At 34.6% G+C, this 23,069-nt stretch overlaps 3 protein-coding genes across 3 annotated transcripts; 2 read left to right on the top strand and 1 right to left on the bottom strand.

The window, feature by feature from the left end:
• The first annotated feature begins 1,611 nt into the window (after positions 1–1,611).
• Positions 1,612–6,341, top strand: LOC149902416 (proton channel OtopLc-like). Its single transcript, XM_090110387.1, has 10 exons — positions 1,612–1,798; positions 2,296–2,409; positions 2,890–3,007; positions 3,261–3,348; positions 3,608–3,816; positions 4,392–4,826; positions 5,177–5,389; positions 5,571–5,794; positions 5,870–6,065; positions 6,159–6,341. The coding sequence occupies exons 1-10, from the start codon at positions 1,704–1,706 to the stop codon at positions 6,339–6,341; spliced, it is 1,875 nt and encodes a 624-aa protein (XP_089966513.1). The 5' UTR covers positions 1,612–1,703.
• A 9,583-nt stretch (positions 6,342–15,924) lies between these two features.
• Roc1a (Regulator of cullins 1a) lies at positions 15,925–17,023 on the top strand. Its single transcript, XM_090109856.1, has 5 exons — positions 15,925–16,137; positions 16,266–16,293; positions 16,504–16,625; positions 16,752–16,837; positions 16,940–17,023. The coding sequence occupies exons 1-5, from the start codon at positions 16,045–16,047 to the stop codon at positions 16,950–16,952; spliced, it is 342 nt and encodes a 113-aa protein (XP_089965982.1). The 5' UTR covers positions 15,925–16,044; the 3' UTR covers positions 16,953–17,023.
• Positions 17,024–17,749: 726 nt separating this feature from the next.
• On the bottom strand, positions 17,750–22,973 carry Hmt4-20 (Histone methyltransferase 4-20). Its single transcript, XM_090109855.1, has 3 exons — positions 22,734–22,973; positions 22,094–22,423; positions 17,750–22,002 (listed from the first exon to the last, which is right to left on the bottom strand). Exons 2-3 carry the CDS (start codon positions 22,412–22,414, stop codon positions 20,239–20,241), a joined length of 2,085 nt encoding a protein of 694 aa, XP_089965981.1. The 5' UTR covers positions 22,415–22,423; positions 22,734–22,973; the 3' UTR covers positions 17,750–20,238.
• Between the last annotated feature and the right edge of the window lie 96 nt (positions 22,974–23,069).

A 23,069-nucleotide genomic window follows, 5' to 3' on the forward strand; every position in this document is an offset into this window, starting at 1 on the left:
TTTCCGATTTATTATAAAAACTTACTTTTTAAAATAAGTATATTCAGTCGAAGCCCAAAATCGACGTGACTGGAAAAAGTTTACTGAGGCCCTATGCTCCTCGAGGAGTTAAAGGAACAATCATCATGTTCAGTCGAATCGAATTAACGAAATTCAAAACTTACGAAATTTCGTAAAAAATCTATCTACTTATAGATATAAGTAAATAGATTTAACTTTACGTTCGTCTAAATTACGATATTTCACTACACAGCATTCACAGACAAATTGATATGTCGCGTAACAAAATCGATTTAAATTATCCAACGTTTAAATTAAGATGCATCGACTGAAAAATAAACGTAGAGTTTAAATTTTCTCGTCAATTAAATAGAAGCAAAGGTTGATCGAGCAAGACCAAGGATAGCTTAGAGGTAGACATCTAATTAAGCGCGTAGTGTTGGAGATAAGGAGAGTGGGGGGTATAGCTCGTTAGGAGGACCGTCTGAATGTGACACCGGCCGCGCTAATTATTATTTAGCTTTACATCTAAATAAATCCAGACATACGCAAGCAGAAAACGCAGATTGCACGAATGAAAGTTGGAAGGCTCTTACTTCTCAAGTGCTGTCTTTTAAACTTCTGCAATGTTAACTAGCTAAGCTATTTCTTAACTGTTTACTAGGCTTATATTTCTGTTTTTAACTATAATTAAATATGGGTCATAAAAATTTTAGTACAGTACTAAGTAAGAAACAGCTTCTTTTGATTCATATTTTATGTTTTACTAGCTTCCGCCCGCGACTCCGTCCGCGCGGAAAAATTAAGATTTATTTTTTTTCTACGTATTTTTCCGGGATAAAAAGTATCCTATTTTATGCCCAGGATAATAAGGTATAATTATACCAAGTTTCATCGAAATCGAACCGTTAGTTTTCACGTGATGCCTTCACATACAGACAGACAGACAGACAGACAGACAGACAAAATTTTTTTTATCACATATTTGGGTTTGGTATCGATCCAGTAACACCCCCTACTATTTATTTTTTCAATATTTTCAATGTACAGAATTGACCCTTCTACAGATTTATTATATGTATAGATTTCTATCGAACAAATTCGGATAAATTAATGGAAATTTTATTGTTAAGGATTAATACCTGTAATTAAAACCAAGATTATTTTGATGAATGTTGATAATAATAAGTATTCATACTACAACCATGAAACTGTACTTTATTATTTGTCCATCGCGCACAACTCACTTCTAGATAATCATGGAATATTTAGACCTTATTTAGACCATAAAACAATTGACTGTCATGTCCGTGACTTGCATGAAATGTTTGGCAAATCTAAAATTACTATAAAATAAATCTAAATTTATTATAAAAACAAACCTAGCACTTATTGCAAATATAAGTATTGTCCTGTTTAAATCACTTCACACCCTGTAGCCTTATTATAAATTATCAAGAAGTAATTCTTAACACATACGCATTTGCGGCCAGCACACTAATGACGTGTTTTACTGTATAACACTGGCATAGTCTAACACTGGCATCTCATGTATTCACATCTCTTCTAATGTACTTTTCATAAAACGATTGTAAATGTACAACAAGATTATAATAATATGTTACGTGCATAATATATTAAATTCGATAGAAAGAAAAACACTCCGTGTAATTTAATAACCGGTTTATCGATATAAGTGATAAATGATGGCGAAAAATAAAGAGAAATCCAATCAAAATATAGGCAAGGACTGGCGGGAGAGATCTGAACCGTTAGTGGCTGTACCTGAAGATGAAAGGTGAGTCTGCGAGCGCTTCATTAAAACCACTATTAGTCGATAAACGGTCTTCGGAATAAAACAACGTCTTACTTTAACGTTTCCGCTCAGTCGTGTATAATTAATATGTTTTAAACTTTTTAGTATTAATGATCATGATATATGAAAAAATTTGCTATATTATTTTATCTACAGGAATTCAATATATGTATATTATTTTCTTAGCTGATACAAGACATGTAATTTATATTAAAACTTTAAGATTAGGAAGAAAAATGGATGAACGCAATTCAAAATTCATGACGAAAGTCGATTCTGTTTTGTTTTATTATATTCTGTTTGATTTTACAAAAACTGAAATCCTTCACCCAAAAACTAAAGTACAGTTTAAACATATTTTATTTCTATGACAGATAAACGTTCAATCAACGGTAAAAAATTTAATATATGTATTATAGTTTGCTTACATACCTAACAACACGAAAGTATGTACCATAAAGCTTCTTAATATTTTTCAGAGAGCATCCCCCACATTACCTGCCCCGGCTAAGCGTGGTATTGCCGGGCAGCACAAGCTCTAGTTCCGATCAGATACCCGTGCTCTCACGCCGACCACAATTGTCACATGGAGAGTAAGTCAGTCAAGGAGGTGGTTCTAATATATTTATAGTCATAATATTTTAAAAGGTCATCGATGAAATATAATTTATAGTCGACGTATGGGTATTTTTACATACAACGTACATAATATGGGCCCATTACAAATTGCGAGATATTATTTTATTGAATTCTTAAGAGTGTATATAGAAATTCATCAAATTACACAAATGAAATAACTTTGAATTTGAAAAGTAGAAGAAAACACTTAAGTACATAAAGATCGATGTAAAATGCATAATAATGGAACAAAGGTATTCCAAAACAGAATATAGAACGTTACGTACATAATTACTGCTCATATTTCAAAATCTATCGGTATGCAATTAAATTATCCAGACATCGGTTAATATGCTACAATCTACACACAATACTGATTCTAATTTACTAAAATTCACCAGTCGTTATGTTATGGAACAATTGGCTAATTAGTTCAATATCTCATTTAATTCCAGTGAATCAATGACGGTTGTGCTGTCTGCATTTTATGCGAAATTATTAATAGTTCTAGGATTAGCTCTACCGATCACGAGTACTATTCAAAATGAACTCTACACCAACATTACATCAGACGTAAGTATTACTTATTCGGTATCTTGAATTAGGCATTATACTTAACTGTAAAATAAGTCCCTAACAGTGGTAAACCAATGTAGACATTTGATCTGATTTTGAGGGGAATATAAAATTGTATACGAAAAATTATGTGATTTGAAAAGCTTCGATCGAGTTATTTATTCAATGCAATCTTTTTTAAATTGATTTTTTTATAAAAGATTTTATAAAAGACCAATTAACAAGAGGTTACTGTTTTTGTTTGTTTCAGATATTTACTATGTATTTGTACATCACTAGTATGCTTTTTTTAGCATACACTTTTTATCATCTTCGTATAACTAAAAATGGACGAGATGGTAAGATAATATTCCTATACTTTTAACATAATGAAATTTAAAATATATTTAATAATAAAATAATAATTTCATATCTACCTGTATAACACTTGTTGCTATCAATTGTATGTCAGTATCCAGAAAATATGTAAATACATAGGTATTATTTTAAGGCATTAAATACACTATGAACCATCACGACCACTTCATAAAAACTTCAAACTGAAACGCACCTCTAGTAATATACCTATTGTAAATTTCATGTTAAAATTTTTCACAGATAACGTTAAGCGGATAAGATACGGGAGTTTCTACCTGCACATGGGAGTGGCGGGTTTTAGCGTGGGGTCCATAATTTACTCGTGCCTACAATTTGGCGAATACTTTGATCTCTCAGGCGACTGTCAGCTGATCATCGTCGCTTTAAAACCAGCGCTTCGCATACTATTCATGGTTGCCCAAACAATATTTATTTTCTCTTATACTGACGTAAGTAAACAATTGCCATTGTACTACGAATTATATTCTTTGCTACGAATAATTTTATTTTGGAAATACAATAATTTAAAGAAGATATTACGTGTTCTACTTATTACGTGTAAGTATTTTATTTTATTTATCAAAGTCAAAGAATATGGTGTAAACATAAATATTAAATACGTACAGATTAAATTACTAATTACCTTACACAATAATGATGATAATAATCGATGATTATTACAATATTAAACATAGAAAAATAGCCTCTAGTTACATTAACCATCTTCGTGAAATCAAGTGTACGATCTCAATTTATACGTGCTAAATGGTTTAACACGAGAATTGAAATACATATCCACACATTATTAAATATTTATAATATTAATAATGTAGCTCTTCCTACTAACAATTGCCGCGATGCTTTTAAGTTCCTGCTTATAACCACTTATAAAAATGTTTATTAAATGTTTGTACAATGCTAAGATACTTATCATTTATTTCCTTGTCCACATAAATAGAAAAAAAAAGTATTATTATACCGATATAGCGGTGGTTAAAGCTTTCTATTTTTTTTTTTTTTCTAGATCTTAGATCCAATGCGTGGTGTAGTACTAGACAGATTTGGCTTGATGCACCTTATAGCCACTAATGTGTGTGAGTGGCTCAATGTAGTTATTCAAGAAACAAGAGACGATATCGTAGCTGTAGCCTACGACCGTCCCGCGCTACTACGCTACACAAATATATCCGGACCATCCAAAGTCATCATCACAGAAGACCTATTTAACGATACTTCTTTGGAAAATTTGACAGATGTTAGAGAACTGAATATGACTGAATTCATACATTCCAATATAACTGCTACGATAGAAGCCTGGACATGCAGCGTGTCTGATATGATAACACCCTTAATACGATCTATGAATCCATACTTAAGGCCTTGTGGAGTGGAGTACAGCTTATTGTGCTCTATAATAATAGCGGTTATTTGGAATGATATATGCACTGTACCTGGATCGGTGAGTTAGATTGGATTTTCAAGTATATACCCAATTCAATATCTGAGCATAATATCTATTACACAAATACTGTATAAATATATTTCTTAAATTTAAGCAAATACAGTTGATTGTAAATTTTATGTAAGTCGGGAAACCTCATATTTTCAAAGAACCAAATAGATATGTTTATAGAATCATCTCTGATATGATAAAAAACATTATTAGTAAGATGAAAATATCTGGGAACATTTAAGTTTCTTACTAACCCGCACCCCATTGTAAAAGCTCCCTAATAAAATAAGTTAAAAACGATAAACTTATTTTTGATCACCCAAAAAGATTTTTAAAACAAATAAAATTTATTTCAGAAATCATCGAAACTGCCATTTAATAATCAAGTAAAAGATGAGAATAGATGCTGTGGTAGGGTTAAGTCTAACTCTCACTTCTCCGTGGACTGTGGAAGTGCGCATAAGGGCCTATTCATGGGAGTCGCTGTGCTGGCCGGCACTATAGTCAGCCTTATGCTCTTCAATGGGTTGTTTCAAAAAGAAAACCACGTTGAACTTGCGTTGCTACAAGTAAGCTTTTATTAAAAACTCTTTTTTCATGTCATAACAATCTCCTAAATACTATTACATGGAACTTACAAAAACGTATATAAAAATAGAGATCGAAAACCGTAATAACAATAAATGTTAGGAATAAAATGTAATTTTTATTACTATTTAAATTTCATTAAACACTGCTTTTTCTATGTAGATAAACATATGGGAAACAATACTTTTTGTTCTCATGACCCTTTCCTCCGGGGCATGTCTTCACCGGATGCGCGCCCTCACTCTTCGACGAATGACATCTGCAATGCCTCTGGAACATGCTCTGTTGCTGATCACTCAGTGTGGAGTATATCTGTACTACTTATTTCAAATAATTGGCGCTGGATTTCATTTACATCGATTCCCAGAATCAAGGAGAGCTACCAGGTAGATAAAGTTGAGACTGAACGCATAGTTTATAGTTTTGTATACAATATTAACACCCTAAAACAAAATTGGCAGGATAATATCTCCTCTTTGTGCGGTAATACAAAGTTCATGTCAAACGCTGCTAGTGTTAGACGCCTGGTCTCGGCGCTGCGCCAGTGGAAAAGACCGACCTGGTCGTCAGCTAGTCACCTTCTTACTCGTCGGAAACTTTGCGCTCTGGCTTCTAAATCGGGTTAAAAATGCAAGAGCTGAATTTCATCCACTGCAGGTTAATATTTCTTATCTTTAATTGCCTATTCGATGTTGTCTGATCGCTCATAAAAATACTGTATTTTTTATTAATATTTTGATATTTTTTTAGATGCAGTTCTACGGAGTATGGGCATGGACACTTATCACTCATGTGTCAGTGCCATTACTAGTTTGCTACAGATTTCAAGCAACCGTATGTTTTTATGAAATATGGAAGAATTCTTATAAAAGAAAAAAATATAGTGGTGATGGATTTGAGGAAGAGATGGAATTAAAAAATCATGCAGCATAAATCGAAGTCTTTTATTTTAAATACGTGTTACTTTATTAGATAGACCATGGATAGACCCTTACTTCCTGGATATAATGCATAGGATACTATCCTTTATTAATAGATGTACTGTTATTGAATGAATGAATGAATGAATGAATGAATGAATGAATGAATGAATGAAAAATTCTTTATTGCACACACATACAGGATTACAACAGAAGAGCGATAAAAGTTAAAACATGTACAGAGGGCGGTCTTATCGCTGTAAGCGATTTCTGCCAGACAACCCGCAAAACCATAAGGATAACATAATTTTATGGTGAAGGTGCAATTACAATTGGGTACATTTTGCTTAAAATTGAACAAAATCTATAAATAATTATTACTTTATTACTTGAGATGGTTGTTAAATCATCTCAATAGATGGCGCGCGGTGTGTCCCTTAAGACACATAAAACTGAAGGAATAGAATAAATTCGATTACTCAGGCGGGTCACGAGTGGCTGAGTTGGTTAGGCATCCGCCCCGGAATGGCGCGAAGGATGCGGGTTCGAGTCCCGCCTCGTGATCGAATTTTTTCTATTCTTTATAAATTTATATTTATAAAGCATTTGAATGCCATAAAACCAAAAAATATAAATTCAACAATAATTATTACGTAAATAATAAATATATAAATAAATACATAATAACTTATATACATAATATAATAACTTATTACATAAATACATATATATACATTCATATATATACCTACACATATACATATTATACGAAATTAAAGAAGGATAAGAAGAAATATACAATATCCATAAGAAATACTCAATATCCATGTGATGATATATATATTATATAAATTATAGGCAAGGAATAACTTGAATTATATAATAAAGTAGGTATAAATTATAATGTGTTACGAAGCTGGTTGCGAGAAATATTGTTTTAATGCATTTTTGAAAACATTAATTGATTGAGCGCGCCTTATCGATTCTGGAATAGAATTCCAAAGATTGATTGCAGACACAGTGAAGGAAGAATGGAAGAAATTGGATCTGTGGGAAGGGACACTTAAGGTGAGTAGATTAGAGGAACGGAGAGTAAGGCTATTTTCACCCAGGAATTTAAAATTTTGTTTCAGGTAAAATGGGGTTTTGGGATCAAATAGAATTTTGTACAATAAATGCAGGATATGAGCATTCCGGCGGATGCGGATGGGAGGCCACTTGAGCTTGGCTCGGAATTCGGACACATGGTCATATTTTCGCAGTCCAAATACGTAACGTATACATACGTTTTGGAGTCGCTCAAGGGAATCAAGTTGTTGTTCGGAGAGGTCAGGGTAGGAAATGTCAGCATAATCCAGGATAGGAAGGAGTAAAGTCTCAGCAAGCGATACCCTTGTAGGAATGGGCAGAAAATTGCGCAATCGACGAATGGAACCTACAGCGCCATACATTTTTTTCCGCAACGTCTCTATTTGCACATTCCAAGACAAGTTCTTATCAAGCAGAAGCCCGAGATTTTTGACCGACTCGCTGAACGGAATGTGCGATCCACAAAGAATTAGCTTTGGTAAGCTGTTCCAGTCTAGCTTGGCAGTCATTTTGCGGCTACCAATTATGATAGCTTGAGTCTTAGATGGGTTAACAGTTAGACCGAAATTGTGGGACCAGGTAGTGATATTGTCTAGATCAACATTTGTTCTTTGTATAGCTTCTGAAATTCCCGAGATGGTTGTATGTGAGTAAATTTGCAAATCATCTGCATACATATGGTAGGGAGAAGTTAAATTTGTGGAAATTGAGTCAATAAAAATTGAGAAAAGGATTGGCGACAACACGCTACCTTGAGGGACACCGGCCCTTAAGTCACACCAAGACGACAGAACGTCATCAACTTTAATACGTTGCCGGCGCCCCTGAAAAAAGCTACGGAACCATTCAATAGCCGCCGATGAAATGTTAAGAGAAGCAAGCAAACCCAGCAAAATGTCATGATCAACCGAGTTAAATGCGTTACTGAAATCTAATAACGTAAGAATTGTGAGCTGCTTGTTGTCCATTGCTTGGCGGATATCGTCAGTGACTTTAATGAGAGCAGTGGTCGTGCTATGGCCTGGACGGAATCCGGATTGGAAGGGATTGAATAAGTTCTGTTTATTCAGAAATGAACGTAACTGTTGTTCAACAAGGCGTTCTAGGATTTTAGAAAGGAAAGGCAGTATTGATATAGGACGGTACTCATGGAAAGCTGAAGGGTTGGTTTTTTTGGGAAGCGGGATAATGAAGGCTTCCTTCCAAGCTTTGGGAAATGTGCGAGAGGATATGGATATGTTAAGGATGTGAGTTAAGATAGGGGCTACAACTTCAAGGATAGGGACAATCATATCACGACCAATACTGTCACTACCGACGGCTTTCGAAGAAATGGACAAGATGCTTCTCTTAACATTATCGACAGCGAATTGACTAAAATTAAACGGTGGTAGGTTCGGGACCGGTTTTGATGAAAGATGGCTTAGTGTCTGAGATTTGGCATTTGCATCTACACTAACTGCAGCATTGGTGAAAAAGTTATTTAATAAATCAATATTTGTATTAGTACTGCTGCAGCAGGCTTGAGACGATTTGCCAATCCCTAATGATCTCAGAAATTTCCAAACCTTTGCGGGCTCACCGTTCTCAATCGTTTTATGGATGTAACGTTGTTGTGCATCCCTACACATAGTATTACAGCGATTGCGAATTACCTTGTACCGTTCTCTATTGATATCGGAGTTGTCAGTCCGCAGTTTTGCTTTAGCACGATTTTTCTTATTTAATGCAGATTTAATGTCGTCAGTTAGCCAAGGTGCAGGAAGGTGCTTTAGTTTAACTGGGCGTAGCGGTGCATGCTTGTCATAAAGTTGAACAATAAGCGAGTTGAACAGATCAACTTTTTCATCTACCGACGAAGCGTTAACTACGACTGACCAATCTGTTTGTTCCGCATCGAAGCAAAGCAATTCTCTGTTCAAACCCCCAAAGTTTCGCTGCATAATGACTTTACGTTTGGGTTTAGGAGGGCGGATGTTATAGGATAGGAATAACAAGTCGTGGCAAGAGAATCCGTCAGCAGGAAATTGCCCAGACTTCAAGACATGATCAGGGGAGGAAACTATGATGAGGTCAAGAAGGGAAGGAGCTGAATTTGGAGAGTGGTGAGTTGGATTTAATGGAGGAAGATGGAAATTATAAGAGTTAATGATGGAAAGTAGTTTTTTCGAACGATGATCATTCTTTAAAAGGCAGGTGTTAAAATCGCCCATAAAAATGACATGATCATAGGTAGGAGTAAATTTTTCAAGGAGAAAGTCAAAGGAAGGGAAGAAGTTCACAGTAAGGTCATGACTGTAAAAAACACCGAGCAGGATTTTGGAATGGGAAAGGGAAATCTCAAGAAGAAGATGCTCAGCCTCATCATGCGATGGGGGTTGGGGTGAGGCGCTTATTAAGGTGAATGGAATGTGTGAACGTAGATAAATAGCAACCCCACCACCACCCCTGCCAAGGCGATCATTTCTGATGAGTTGAAAACCGGGAAGGGAGTAAGAGATAGAGGGGAGACAAGGTTTCAACCAGGATTCGGAAATGAGAATGGCATGGAGCTCAGGACAATCAAAGGAAGCAAGGAAATCAGGATAATGTGCCGGAATGCTCTGAGCATTTATATGTACGACATTAAAGTGTTTTTTGGAATTGGAAAAAGTAGAGGATAATGCTGTATTTAGCGAAAAAGGAGAAGTACTGTGGTAACTGCAATCAGTGCTGGACTCAGAAGAGCTGAGAGATTCAAAACTGTCAAGACTGCTCATACTATTATTAAGAGACATTTTAATATTTATGTGTAATGATGATAAATAATTAAATAAGTAAATAAATAAATATAGTTATTAATATATATTATTATAATATATAAGTAAATATAATATATATATAGCTTCAATAATAATAATAAATAAATAATAATACAATAAAATAGCTACAAAATTTTACCTATAAAATACAACAACAATTATACAAAAGTTGCACCATCCAGCGTATAACAATAAAAGATCAAAAAGAAAACAAGTATAAATTAAAACAGTCGTTATAATTAAACTTTAACATAAATTAAAGTAGAATAATTATAAAGTAAAATATACAGATGGCAATATTGTAAGTCAAAAGGACTCGTACTTAGTTGGTGAGAATTAGTACGCGACATTATATTTTGTCTGTCAAATGTCAATTTTGATCAAAGTGACAATTGACATATAAATATTAGGAAGCTATATTTTTATGATGTTAAAAGTGGGTAACATGTAAACAACAAAATAAAAGCGGGTGAAATGTTTAAAAAACACCTCAAATAACTTAACTAATTAAATTAAACTTATAGCGAATTCAGGAAACATATTTGACATAAGCTACTAATAGATACAGTAACAAAAAAGTAAACAATTTAAGTATTAACCATACAGCAGCGTTGACAAAAAGTGTTGAGAACAAAATATTATGTACTAACTTTACTTCCCTTTAAGAAGCCTCTTCGTCCTAGCGCCAGGGACTGTCTTTGGGTCTCTCTGTGATTCATGACCCCTGGAAGCTTGTCCAGTAGCGCTGACTGGCACAACAGGACAAGGCGGGATAGCCTCCAGTTCAGAAAGACAAGTTATACGATGCTTGGAGCCATCTTTTGGTCTTATATAAATAAAGCCTTCCCGGGTCCAGCAATGAGCAACACCGAAGCGATCCCTAGCTGCCATAAAGGCCTCGTGACGTCCTTTAGTTAGAAACTCAGAAAGAGTTATGCCGGATTTCTTTAGATGAGTCTTCGCAGACCAAACACTATCTCGCACACGGATGTCACAAAACTTGACTACTATTGGTCTAGGTTTGTCACCACTAACTCGACCCAATCTGTTGCAGCGAACCATGGAATTTTTGTCAATACTGGATATGTTAAGCTTCTGCGATATTATATTACAGACAGTGGCATATAAGTCCTCTTTATCGGATTCCGTCACACCATGAAAAAGAAGTATCTTCCTTCTTGACCGCATCTCTTGTTGATCTAGAAGTCTAGCCAGCATGTCAATTTGTGATTGAAGACATTGTAACGATGAGATTACAAAGGTTCTGAAAGACTCAAACTCAGCTGCAAGTTTGGATGTAGGGCTACTACTGGCAGGTGGATTGTGATTATTTTGGAGCTCCAGTTGGAAATCAGCCATTCTTTTATTGAAAATAGCAGTCATGTCTTCCATGGATTGCTTTATTGATTCCATTATGTTGACTGTGTAGTGAAGTGATAAAGTGATAAATAAGGCAGGACAAACTGTAGGAACACTGGTAGGCAAACTTTTAATTTAACACATATGAATTATAGATTTATATTAATTGAAAAATAGATTTTTTAAATTAAATTATGAGGATCGCAAAAAAACACGTGTTATCTCTTTAGCACCTACCCTCGAAAAAAAGAATTGAATTGTTCAATAAATGAAACCGTTAGGTAACTACATATTTTTTACAGTAAATTAAATAAGAATTTCAAAAGCACGGTAGTCGTTCATATAGAGCCGAGTAAATGATATAGCACTACATTTGTATAGTTTGTTACATATTTTTAGTCAGTATTTGTCATAATTTTATGACCAAAAAGACATTAAATAAATAACAATTACAATTTATGTTAAATTAATAATCATACGAGACTTATCATTATTTTTATCATTATAGTACCAGTTTGATAATTTGTGCAATTATTCCTTTTTTATTCTGAGTGTAATTTAATTTCCTAAAATTATAACATTATGTAGTTAGTGCAAGGTAGGTAGTGTAGATCCAATGTGAGAGTTCAGTAAAGTATTAACAATTTTGAATTTCTAATCATGGAACTAGACTAATAATAATTTAATACTATATCCATACTAATATTATAAATGCGAAAGTAACTCTGTCTGTCTGTCTGTTACTCAATCACGCCTAAACTACTGAACCAATTTGCATGAAATTTGGTATGGAGATATTTTGATACCCGAGAAAGGACATAGGCTACCTTTTATTGCGAAATATGTACCACGGGCGAAGCCGAGGCGGACCTCTAGTTATTTATATAGACAAAATTTGCATATAATGTCAAGTTTTACTTTTAACTTTAACTTATCATTGTGAACTATAATATTTGGGCTTGAGTCCTTATGTATGGAGGGTAGAGGCAGGTGCCGCAGGTCACACTGTTTTTTGACTCTATAAGTGTTCCCAAAATACTTAATAACATAAAAAAATGGAGCCAGAATAGCCGATGGTGCTGATGAAGTAAAACGCACGTTCGTTATAAAATAATTTTCCTCAAAATATATATGTCGTGGCCATATCGTAGATTTGCTCATTTCATGAAATGGCCAATTTAGTTTGGCCAGATCGTTAAATCGTCAACGTTTCACGATTTGGTCATCCACGTTTGGCCAGATCGTCGATATGGCCAAACGTGGATGGCCATTTCACGAAATGCGACAATTTTGTTTCTTTTTTAAAAAGCGATTCGCTTCTGGCACTCGCGTTGTTTATTAGGCCAAGCGCGCACCACGATTTTAATTTTTGCGACACGATTTCAAAATCGCGCTGTAGAAAATCGCAGAGAGTACGGTGCGCGCACAGCGATAATTTAATAGTGATCATTACTCACTTTCATCATGGATTTCGTACAAGTTGCTTGTCTTTATTTACTACTTCGGAGGATAAGAAAAAATAAAAAAAAAATGTTGTGTGGTTTTATGAAACCACGGTAAAAGTGAAACTGTTCGAACGGTTCCGAACACTGCTTTGTGTAGCGCATGTCGCGTGACGGTCGGCTGCCGTGTAGGTATACCTACTCGGCAGCCGCGATGCACGCGACATGCGCTACACAGACCAAAAAGTTTGAGACGATGTAATAAAAGTTTCACTTTAAAAAAAGAAAATTCGTCAATATTGGACTCATCCTTTTACAGCAGATAGAATTGTCCAAGGTTTCTTTTATCAAAAATACAATGAACTTCCATGTATGGATATCCATATTCATTGTATTTCTGATATGGATGTATCCCAAAAAATTCTTTGGCTATTATAGAATGAAAATTCCGCCAAAAGGCTGCCCTTTGAGCTTTTTTATTATTTTTTATTATTGTAAGATTTATGTATATTTTGTTTCTTGCACAATAAAGTGTTAAATAAATAAATAAATAAATTGAAACTTTTGACAGATTACTGAGTTTATGTTTACCAAACAGTACCTATGGGAGTATTCAGAGAGAAAGCTTGAAACTTATAAGCGCTTATCGGCGCTTGTCATGTTCATATATTTTCCTGCGCGGGTTGACAGCACTGACAGGAAAATATATGAACATGACAAGCGCCGATAAGCGCTTATAAGTTTCAAGCTTTCTTTCTGAATACGCCCTATACCACTACGATGTTTACTGTTGGACAGACGAAACACAAGTGAAGTGCCGGCCGGGCCCGAGTGTGCGATTTTACTATCGCAGTGCGCGCGGTACCATACAATTTCATATTCTGCATTTCATTTTCGCGACAATCGCGTCGCGAGCAATCGCAGCAAAATGTGACAAATCACAATTTTAAAATCGCTGCGATTATCTAATCGCATGTGCGTGCATTGTCATAGTAACTCATACGTTGTATTTCTGCGATAAAATAATCACGCTGCATAAAGTCGTGGTGCGCGCTAGCTCTTAAAGTCTAACCTAACCTAACCTAACTGTTTTCTATTGAAAAAACCATTCGCGTATTCGCCGGCGCCACCGCGGCACTAACTTAAATGACAATAAACAAGTTCTTAAAATATTCTGAATTTTTTAATGTTTTATGGACTCTCTAAGATATTTTATACGATCTGGCCAAACGTGGATGACCAAATCGTGAAACGTTGACGATTTAACGATCTGACCAAACTAAATTGGCCATTTCATGAAATGAGCAAACAGGCGCGGTCCTAGCCTGATATTTTGGGGGGGTCCCGCGGCTGGAAATGTAGCAACCCCCAAATTTTCAGCATTTACGGCTGTAGGTATCTCTTGATTGTGTTGGCTTAATAAGGTTGATTTTTTCACAGCATTTAGGGACTGTAGACTGTATTCGATATAAATTTTTGAGCTTGATGCGAGCGATGAGTACGATGAGATTTTTATTTATGGTGACGTGTATTATTGCGAATTATTGCTAATATTATAAATGCGAAAGTAACTCTGTCTGTCTGTCTGTTACTCAATCACGCCTTAACTACTGAACCAATTTGCATGAAATTCGGTATAGAGATATTTTGATACCCGAGAAAGGACATAGGATAGGTTTCATCCTACGGGAACGGGTTTTTCTTTGAAAACGCGAGCGAAGCCGCGGGCGGAAAGCTAGTAATAAATATTTTTAAAAATCAAACTTCTTCTTTATGCTGAAAATTTTCGCAAATTTCGACATTCGCAAGAGATTAAAAGCAAGTTTAAACGGAAATTTAGGTGTGCGCGTGACTCCGATTCACACTTGGCCATTTTTTATTTATTTTGTACAGTATAAGAATTTTTTTCTATTTTATCGAGTAGGTACGATTTTGGGGGGGGTCATGTTCCCCGTGACCCCCCCCCCCCCGGGACCGCGCCTGTGAGCAAATCTACGATATGGCCACGACATAATATTATATAAGACGGCTTTCATTATTAAGTTTTGATTTGAATAGCTTAGTGGTTAGTCTTTATACACCTGTATAAAGACTAACCACTAAGTAACTTATAACTACCTAGATAAGGTGTTTTCGTTAGAAATCGGTCCTCTGGTACAGCAACGCCACCTATAATACAGTTTGGGAGACATTTGAATAAGGTATTATTATTATTATTTTTTAATTTACTCTTTAATACAACCAAACAGACTTACATACTAAAACATACGAAAATAAAAGCAATGAGCAGTTTAGTGTATTTGACGGCCTTATCACTTAGAAGTGATTTCTTCCAGGCAACCAGGGCAGAGGTATATTACAAAGACTAGGCCCCAAGGAATATTTATCTCAAGATTTATCTACATACCATAACCGCTACCCTCCAAACCTCTCCAAACAGCAAACTTTGAATTTCTAGGAATCTGTGTCACAATCGGAAATAAGGTATAGAAACCAGCCCCCCTAGTCAAGTGGCTTTCTGTTAGCGTAGCGTTCAATAGAATAGACTACGAATGTATGAGATTGAGGTAGGCTGTAGATAAACGTATCTACAGGTTACGTCAATCTCATACATTCGTAGTCTATTCTATTGAACGCTACGCTAACAGAAAGCCACTTGACTAGGGGGGCAGTAATTAATTTGTTTGGTTCCATTTTGGTAGTTTCATAATAAAAGTGATAAAATTTATTAAAAAAATTTATAATAATGTCTATGCTATAATAATGCGACATGCGATATTAATACGATCTATAAATTGATAAATTGCAAATTTTGCAAATCGATACACCGATTAGCTACTATGTATTATGTATTCTGTGGCGAACCATAACAAAGATTCTACAGTCGTTGGTCTTTTTCTAACGTCACCTGTCATTGTCATACATTATCCGTCAGGCGTCAACTGCACAAAAAATTACAGAAAATTGCAGTTCATAACAATTTGTATAATTTTTGACAAAAAAGTAAGGTAATCAGCAAATAATTATGGCATCGGCAATGGATGTCGACGAAGAGGAAGTCGAAATGGCGTCTTCTAGCAGTGGTAAAGGAGATAAAAAAAGATTCGAAGTGAAAAAGGTTTTTACTTTATCCATTTCGCTAACTCATCCTTTCTGTTTGTACATAATACTACAGTTATTTGTTGTGAATTTCTATTATTATAGCTGTAATGAATTCAATTTCACCGGTTTTATTTCTTTTTTCAGTGGAATGCTGTCGCTCTGTGGGCCTGGGGTATGTATTTGAATGTATATAAACAATCATAACCTAGAATATGACAGATAAACAAAGAATTTACTTCGCTTTCTTTGCTAAACTTTTACGACATTAATTTTGCATTTAAAAAATGTCGTATTTTCAATTTTATTGTGTAAATGATGATTGATCCTGGCTATATATACTATTGCTGGTGGATCCTATTTTATGAAGAATGTTTTGTTTTAGATATTGTGGTGGACAACTGCGCTATTTGCCGCAACCATATAATGGATCTTTGCATAGAGTGTCAAGCAAACCAGGCATCTGCAACCAGTGAAGAATGTACAGTTGCTTGGGGAGTGTGTAATGTATGCATCATTTCTTTTTAGATATTTATGATTTTTTTTTATAAAATCCGTATATCTCATAAAACAACAATGTAAATTAGTATATTCAGTATAGTTAATAGATTCTAATATGATTATAAATTTCAGCATGCATTCCATTTTCACTGCATCTCTCGTTGGCTCAAAACGAGACAAGTTTGCCCATTAGACAACAGAGAATGGGAGTTCCAAAAGTGAGTATACTATTTCATCATAACTTTATTTAACTAGCTCTAGCTTGTTCTCATGTTCAATTTTATATTTGGTTAAATATTATTAACTATTCTCTTTTTCAGGTATGGACATTAATAATGTATCCTCAGAGTGTCAGAAGCCACCTCTTTTTAATACTATTGAACATGTCATAATGCATTAAGGCGATCCTCACACTGCCCCGCATCACGCTGCATGTTGCATGTCGAAGCACCTACGCGCGTTCCTGCGGGAGTGCAGATCTGCATCATCGTGCGGGTTTTTTGCGCACTCACGCGCGTAGGTGCATTTGTAGATTCACGCACGGCGCGGCGGCTCTCATTAATCATTTAATCGCCGTTCTCTGTGGTGTGAGCATCACGATAGTTTTGATAAAAATTGTTAATAGTGTGGAACTCATTCAGGACGCTGCCATTATACTAACTGTTTGGTTTTTGTACGGTCAAATTAAAAGAAATCGTGCCTATAGAAGATACATGGGTACATCCTTATTTACAAACAAGATCTTTAAATGGGTCATTTGTTAATAAATCGATCGATAATTCAAAACCCCATTCAAAATCACGCGCGGCACTGCGGGATTCGGTGTGCCATACCTTGCGTCTCGCCCCGCACCTACGCGCGGGGATGCATGTTTCTCCGCGTGTATGCGCGTGACCCGCATGAACGCGCGTGGTTGCATTTTCAGTGTGTTGGACTGTGCGTGTTTTCTATACAAACGGAGATACTTACAAGTAACGTTAAACACGCAGTCACGCAACATGCAGCATGATGCGGGGCAGTGTGAGGATCGCCTAAGATCCCAATAAATTTACTTCAAGTACGATAATCTCATTATTACTTGTAAAACTAAATTGTAACAAAATGTTTTTGGTAAATAAAAAAATAGCAAATATTCAGCCTGATACGTAATATTTATTTTTAAAGTACATAACTCTGTACACTTACACATTCAGACTGATAAATAATTACATATCTATAATTATATTAAGTTCTTGCAGCTGTGTGCACCAAACATAATATGTTTCAGGTTCATTTCTACCCTTAATAATACACAGACATGTGACAATGTCTAAAACAACACTTTTTATTGATGAAAATCACAGTTAAGGCAGTTGAATGTAAACACTTAATACTATTGCCATTCCATCCGAAAAAAAATCACGATACATTAGGATTTGAGGCATTTAATTACATATTATTGAAAGAAATGTCCTATAAAATAATTGCTGTCTTGTTGCCAAGTAGCAATTGATTACAATTGATTTCTTATATAATTATTCTATTCCTTTTGGGAATATCACAAAAGCTAATTCCATTTAAGTTTACCACTAGCTAATAGAATTTACATTTATACATTGCCAACGATGAAATTTTACATGTAAATGATGCGCATCACAGGAGTCTCAAAATTGGCTAACTATTTTAATGAACAAAGATAATTTATTAAGTAAAAGATGAGCAAATATTTTTAATAAAGAGATTGAAACAACATTAACAGTCAATAAACATCACATAAATCCATTTTAGAATACTTTCGTTCCTTAAAAATATTGCAAGTAAAATGTGTACAGTTGCTAAATACTGAGCAACTTTCAATTAAATGTTGGGCAGCTCTAGCTCTGGAAACTCCTAGCAAGTAGCAACTCAGATAAAAATTGTTAACACGTCCAGCATCACATCATAACATAACGACAAGTCAGAGTTCTAATAAGAAAAGATTGTGTAACAAAAAGATCCCTAGTGAATGAGACCAGTCAGCATTTTAAGTTTTGTATAAGGATGAAAATATTTAAATTTTAAGTCAATTAGCAATCTGAATGTGTCTCAGCCAATGCAGACAAACAAATGTGTACAAAGTAATTTAATTAATCTCATGGTTCACAAACCATTTATTTAGTCGAAAGGGAGCATTTAAAATATGTATATTATTTTAGAATTATACAGAGCCAATATTAATTGAAATGTTTACAAATAATTAATATTGTCCAGAATTCAAAATATTTCTTAACAATCGATCTTTTTGATAAAATGGTATATATAGAAAAATAACTATTGACCATCTCTCTCATATTTGCTTAATTTCGATTGCTTGCAAGTTAAAATCACTTAACTTGTTAGAAAACATAATATTCCAAATGGTTTAGATGTCGAAAATTCAATTAAAAAAGTTAAACATGAACTTCTACAATTTTCCAATATGACTAGTAATTAGGATTGATCTAAAAAACGTAACCGTGTATCTGAAAGCATACTAATTAGCCTTGGTACCATGCATAGGGAAACTGATTATTTTTGCCTTGCGCACCATTTACTTATACATTTATTTATAACGCAGTTTGCTATTAATTATTTACAGTTACGGCCGGAATTACATGAATTTTAAAATTTCGATACAGAAAAAAAATTCGGTCCTGGTCACTTCAAAATCCAGATACTAAAATAACTCTTAACAATTAACCATCACAACATCCAATTTTATGAGTTTAAAAATACATGTCATTATAATAAAATATTCAGCTAATGTCCAAATATGTTAATTTTTAAATAAAACAAAAACTATACATATATGTACACATTTATATACCCTGCACTGGTGTCTTATTTATAAAAGAAACACTAATTATTTATTTGATCAGTATGGAGAAAAAACCAGGACCTCGTTTCAAAGAAGTAATTCCGACGCTTTTACAATGCTAAGTTGCATTAATTAACATTATTTTATACAAAATACTTTAATTTACATGATCTAATCCACTACAAATATTTAATTTGATCATAACATTCAGAAAAGTGTTACTATTTGTATGTGTTTATGGAATGAAGTGAATGAATAATACAATGGAAAACTGGTTATTTGCAACTTCAACTTGATGAAATATATCAACTTAACTGCTCTGTTGTCTATGGCCAGCCATTACACAAAAAGGTCTGAAGTGACAATCATACCTAAGAGCTAGCGCGCACGAGCAACTTTGTATCCGCAACTATTTTGTCTCTCCACCCATGGGCTAGTATGAAAGTGCGCGCACGTAGCGACGCAACTCCCCATACAAATTGATGGGAGAGACAAAATAGTTGCGGAGACAAAGTTGCTCGTGCGCGCTAGCTCTAAGTCAAAATTAAGTATTATATTTGTTATAACAATTTCAACATATTTTCTAATGCATAGCTTTTACCTTAAATTTTTGTGTCAATGAGTGATGATTTCATCATTAATATTTATGGAATTAAAACAATAATAAATAATGCCTATCACACATTTGAGTCCAAACCTCACGTCAAATAAATACTATGTAAAATAATCCTAGTCAGTTGAGATAATTAAACTAATAATTGAATATAAAGCGGTGGAAATATAACAATAAGGTAGTTGCGGCTGTCAGTCTGCCGTGATGGCAGTGGGTAAGTCAATAGTACGACTTTCATTACCAAATATTAACCTTAAGCGTTTCATAGGAGGCAGAGGACGGATAGGACTATGTTTACGATGTCGTTCTTTTGATCGACGTCGTTTCTTAATTCGCCGCGCCGTTTCAGGGTCAACACCTTCAAGTCGCAATACTTCATACTCAGGCTGTTCTGTTGTACTTCCACAATCCATTACTTCCTCTACCACAGGGCTTCTCTTCACTCGCAAGGTCAATTTTAAACCTCTCCGTGGAGGAGTACATGGACAGTCACTGCTCTTATCTGCACTACTTGCTACCCACGGAGGGCCAGACTCTGACTCCTTTTTTATTTCGTCAGTCCTATTTATATTTAATACATCTGGTTTTCGATGTTTGTTACTGTTATTATCATTAGAATCAACAGGTTTAACATTTTCTCTAAAGTCACAAATTTCACTTTTAACACACTCTTCATTTTTGCTACACTCATTTGTTTCAACTTTTTCTCTGACATCAGAATTATCTATTTTCACTGGAGCGCATGCTTCACTTTTATCTAGTAGAGATTCCTTAGTATCACATTCACTCTCTAGACCTACAGGCTCAGCTTTGCAAACATTCACAGGATTTGTTTCCGTCTCACATTCTATCTTTTGATTATCTATAGGTTCAATTTTTATGTGCTTATTTTCTTCTAATGTGGGCAAATCAGGTTCAGTTTTAGGAGCCATATGATTTGTTGAAATCTTAGCCTCTGTACTGCTTTTGGAATTGCTTCTGGTTTTGGAACAAGTTGATTGAGATCCTGTATCTATCAGACGTTTATGACTTCTTAAAACTATACCAGAGTGAGAATCGTTACTGCTGCGTGAACTCGTTATACTACAACATCGTGAGAATGATGTTTGACTTTGTGATGTAGCAGTGTGAGCTGTTGTCCCATTTATTGCTCGACCACTATCTCTACGTCGTCTCAATCTTTCACTTCTGCTAGATACAGAAGATTCCCTACTGCCTTGAGTGTCCTTTTGCTCTGAACCATCTACAACATCAGCAATGCAGCCTTGTGCAATTAAAAGTTCAGCATCATACTTTGTCAAACCCTTTTGCTTCATTTCTTTCATACTTAATGGGGATACAATGTTAGATACCTGTCGACTGTTTATTCGAGGTTTTTCATTATTTTTATTATTAACAGATTTTTGTATAAGTTTTGCTTTAGTTCTATTAATTCTATTGTCAGTTTCTCTAAATCTATACCTTGTAGCTTGTTCATCATTATGTGCATTCTGAACCGAAAATGCGCCTTTACACCTTCTTTCACAAGTTTCACATTCACAGTAACAATTTCCATTTCCAAAAAAGTCTTCACCATAATAACAAGTTATCTCTTCACCAACTTCAATGTCTCTCAAAACTCTAACAAATGCTTTGCCTCTGTCTGTTGCTTCAAATGTACAAGTGGGCCTACAGTCATGGTTAATGTAAGCAGCAGGACCCAGCCACAACTGTGCACAATTTTTTCTGCAGCTATACATTACTGAAAAATCATTCTTTCCGGGATGTAACAGTTGTTTTTCTTCTTCTTCTGTCATTTCAGCTATACAGCCAACTAAAAAATCTATTCTCTCATGCTTGTAAAATTTTTTGGTGGTAGAAATTTTAGCTCCTATGCGGCCTTCCATTGAATATCTATAACAAGGTTCAATAACAAAGCCAGCTTTCTTATCAAATACCCTTAAATAGCGATATATCTGAAAACATATAAAATATTATATTTAAAATTAAGTTTTATTAGATATGAGTAACACAATACAATTTTTATTTAATGTTTTGTATACTAACATGTTCTCTTAGTTTATTCTGTTGATGTTTATTTTTACTAAAGTGCCTTGGCATCCACTCCCCATTAGCTAATTTTGAATATGCCTTATTATAATCTTGTGTTTGAATAAACTCCTTGATGATGTTTTTTAATTCTTCTTTATTCGTCTTCAAAGGCCTATAACGAATATTCATTTTATGTGTAGTAAATCCAAGATATGGGTCCACTATGAGCGCCGTTGCCAAATCGTCGTACTCGGACAGCTCACGAGGTGTCATACCCATTGGCTGCATCTTGTGGAGCGCTTGCCTCCCTGGATATGAAGTTGATCCAACAACCATTCTGAACACCTAAACAAAGACGCTAAGTTTAAAAGAAATCGAAGAGGAAACTTCTACTACATACTTAATTGTAACAGTTGATAATCTATAAATCACAAATTTGCATACACTTTAAAGAGGACTAATACAACACATTTATGGAAATTAGGCCTTTTTGAGAAAAACAAAATTATAAAAGCACAAACATGGCGGCCGAGCATCAAACTTAAAATGAGACACGTCAAATATTTTTCATGATTTTTGTTGTATTAAATACATAAGACTACATATATATAAAACACAATAAAGTAGCACAAATTCTTTATTGAAAGACACTCACTTATCTTATTAAAATTACTTAAACATCATTATTATATCCATCAAGAAATCCATTAACATAACACTTCGCGATGCAACTATTGGAATATAAGGTTATTTTGGTTTTCTTACAAAATCAAAAAATTAAAATTTCTGACTGTTTCCTAAGCTTCATTATATAAATCAGAACAAATCTGTTTTTAACTGAAAAACTTAAAAGAACGCTGAAAAACAACCATGTTTTCGTTCACTTCATTCATATAATAATAGCATTTACGATACGTAAGTGGTAACTCCATAGATGCAAGGATGCATACATATGATATTTTTTAAATACATTTATCACAATTTTAATTAT

This window comes from Colias eurytheme, chromosome 15, assembly GCF_061535395.1.
Source record: "Colias eurytheme isolate Ceu_HAF_F1 chromosome 15, ilColEury1 Martin Lab GWU primary, whole genome shotgun sequence".
Taxonomy (NCBI): Eukaryota; Metazoa; Arthropoda; class Insecta; order Lepidoptera; family Pieridae; genus Colias; species Colias eurytheme.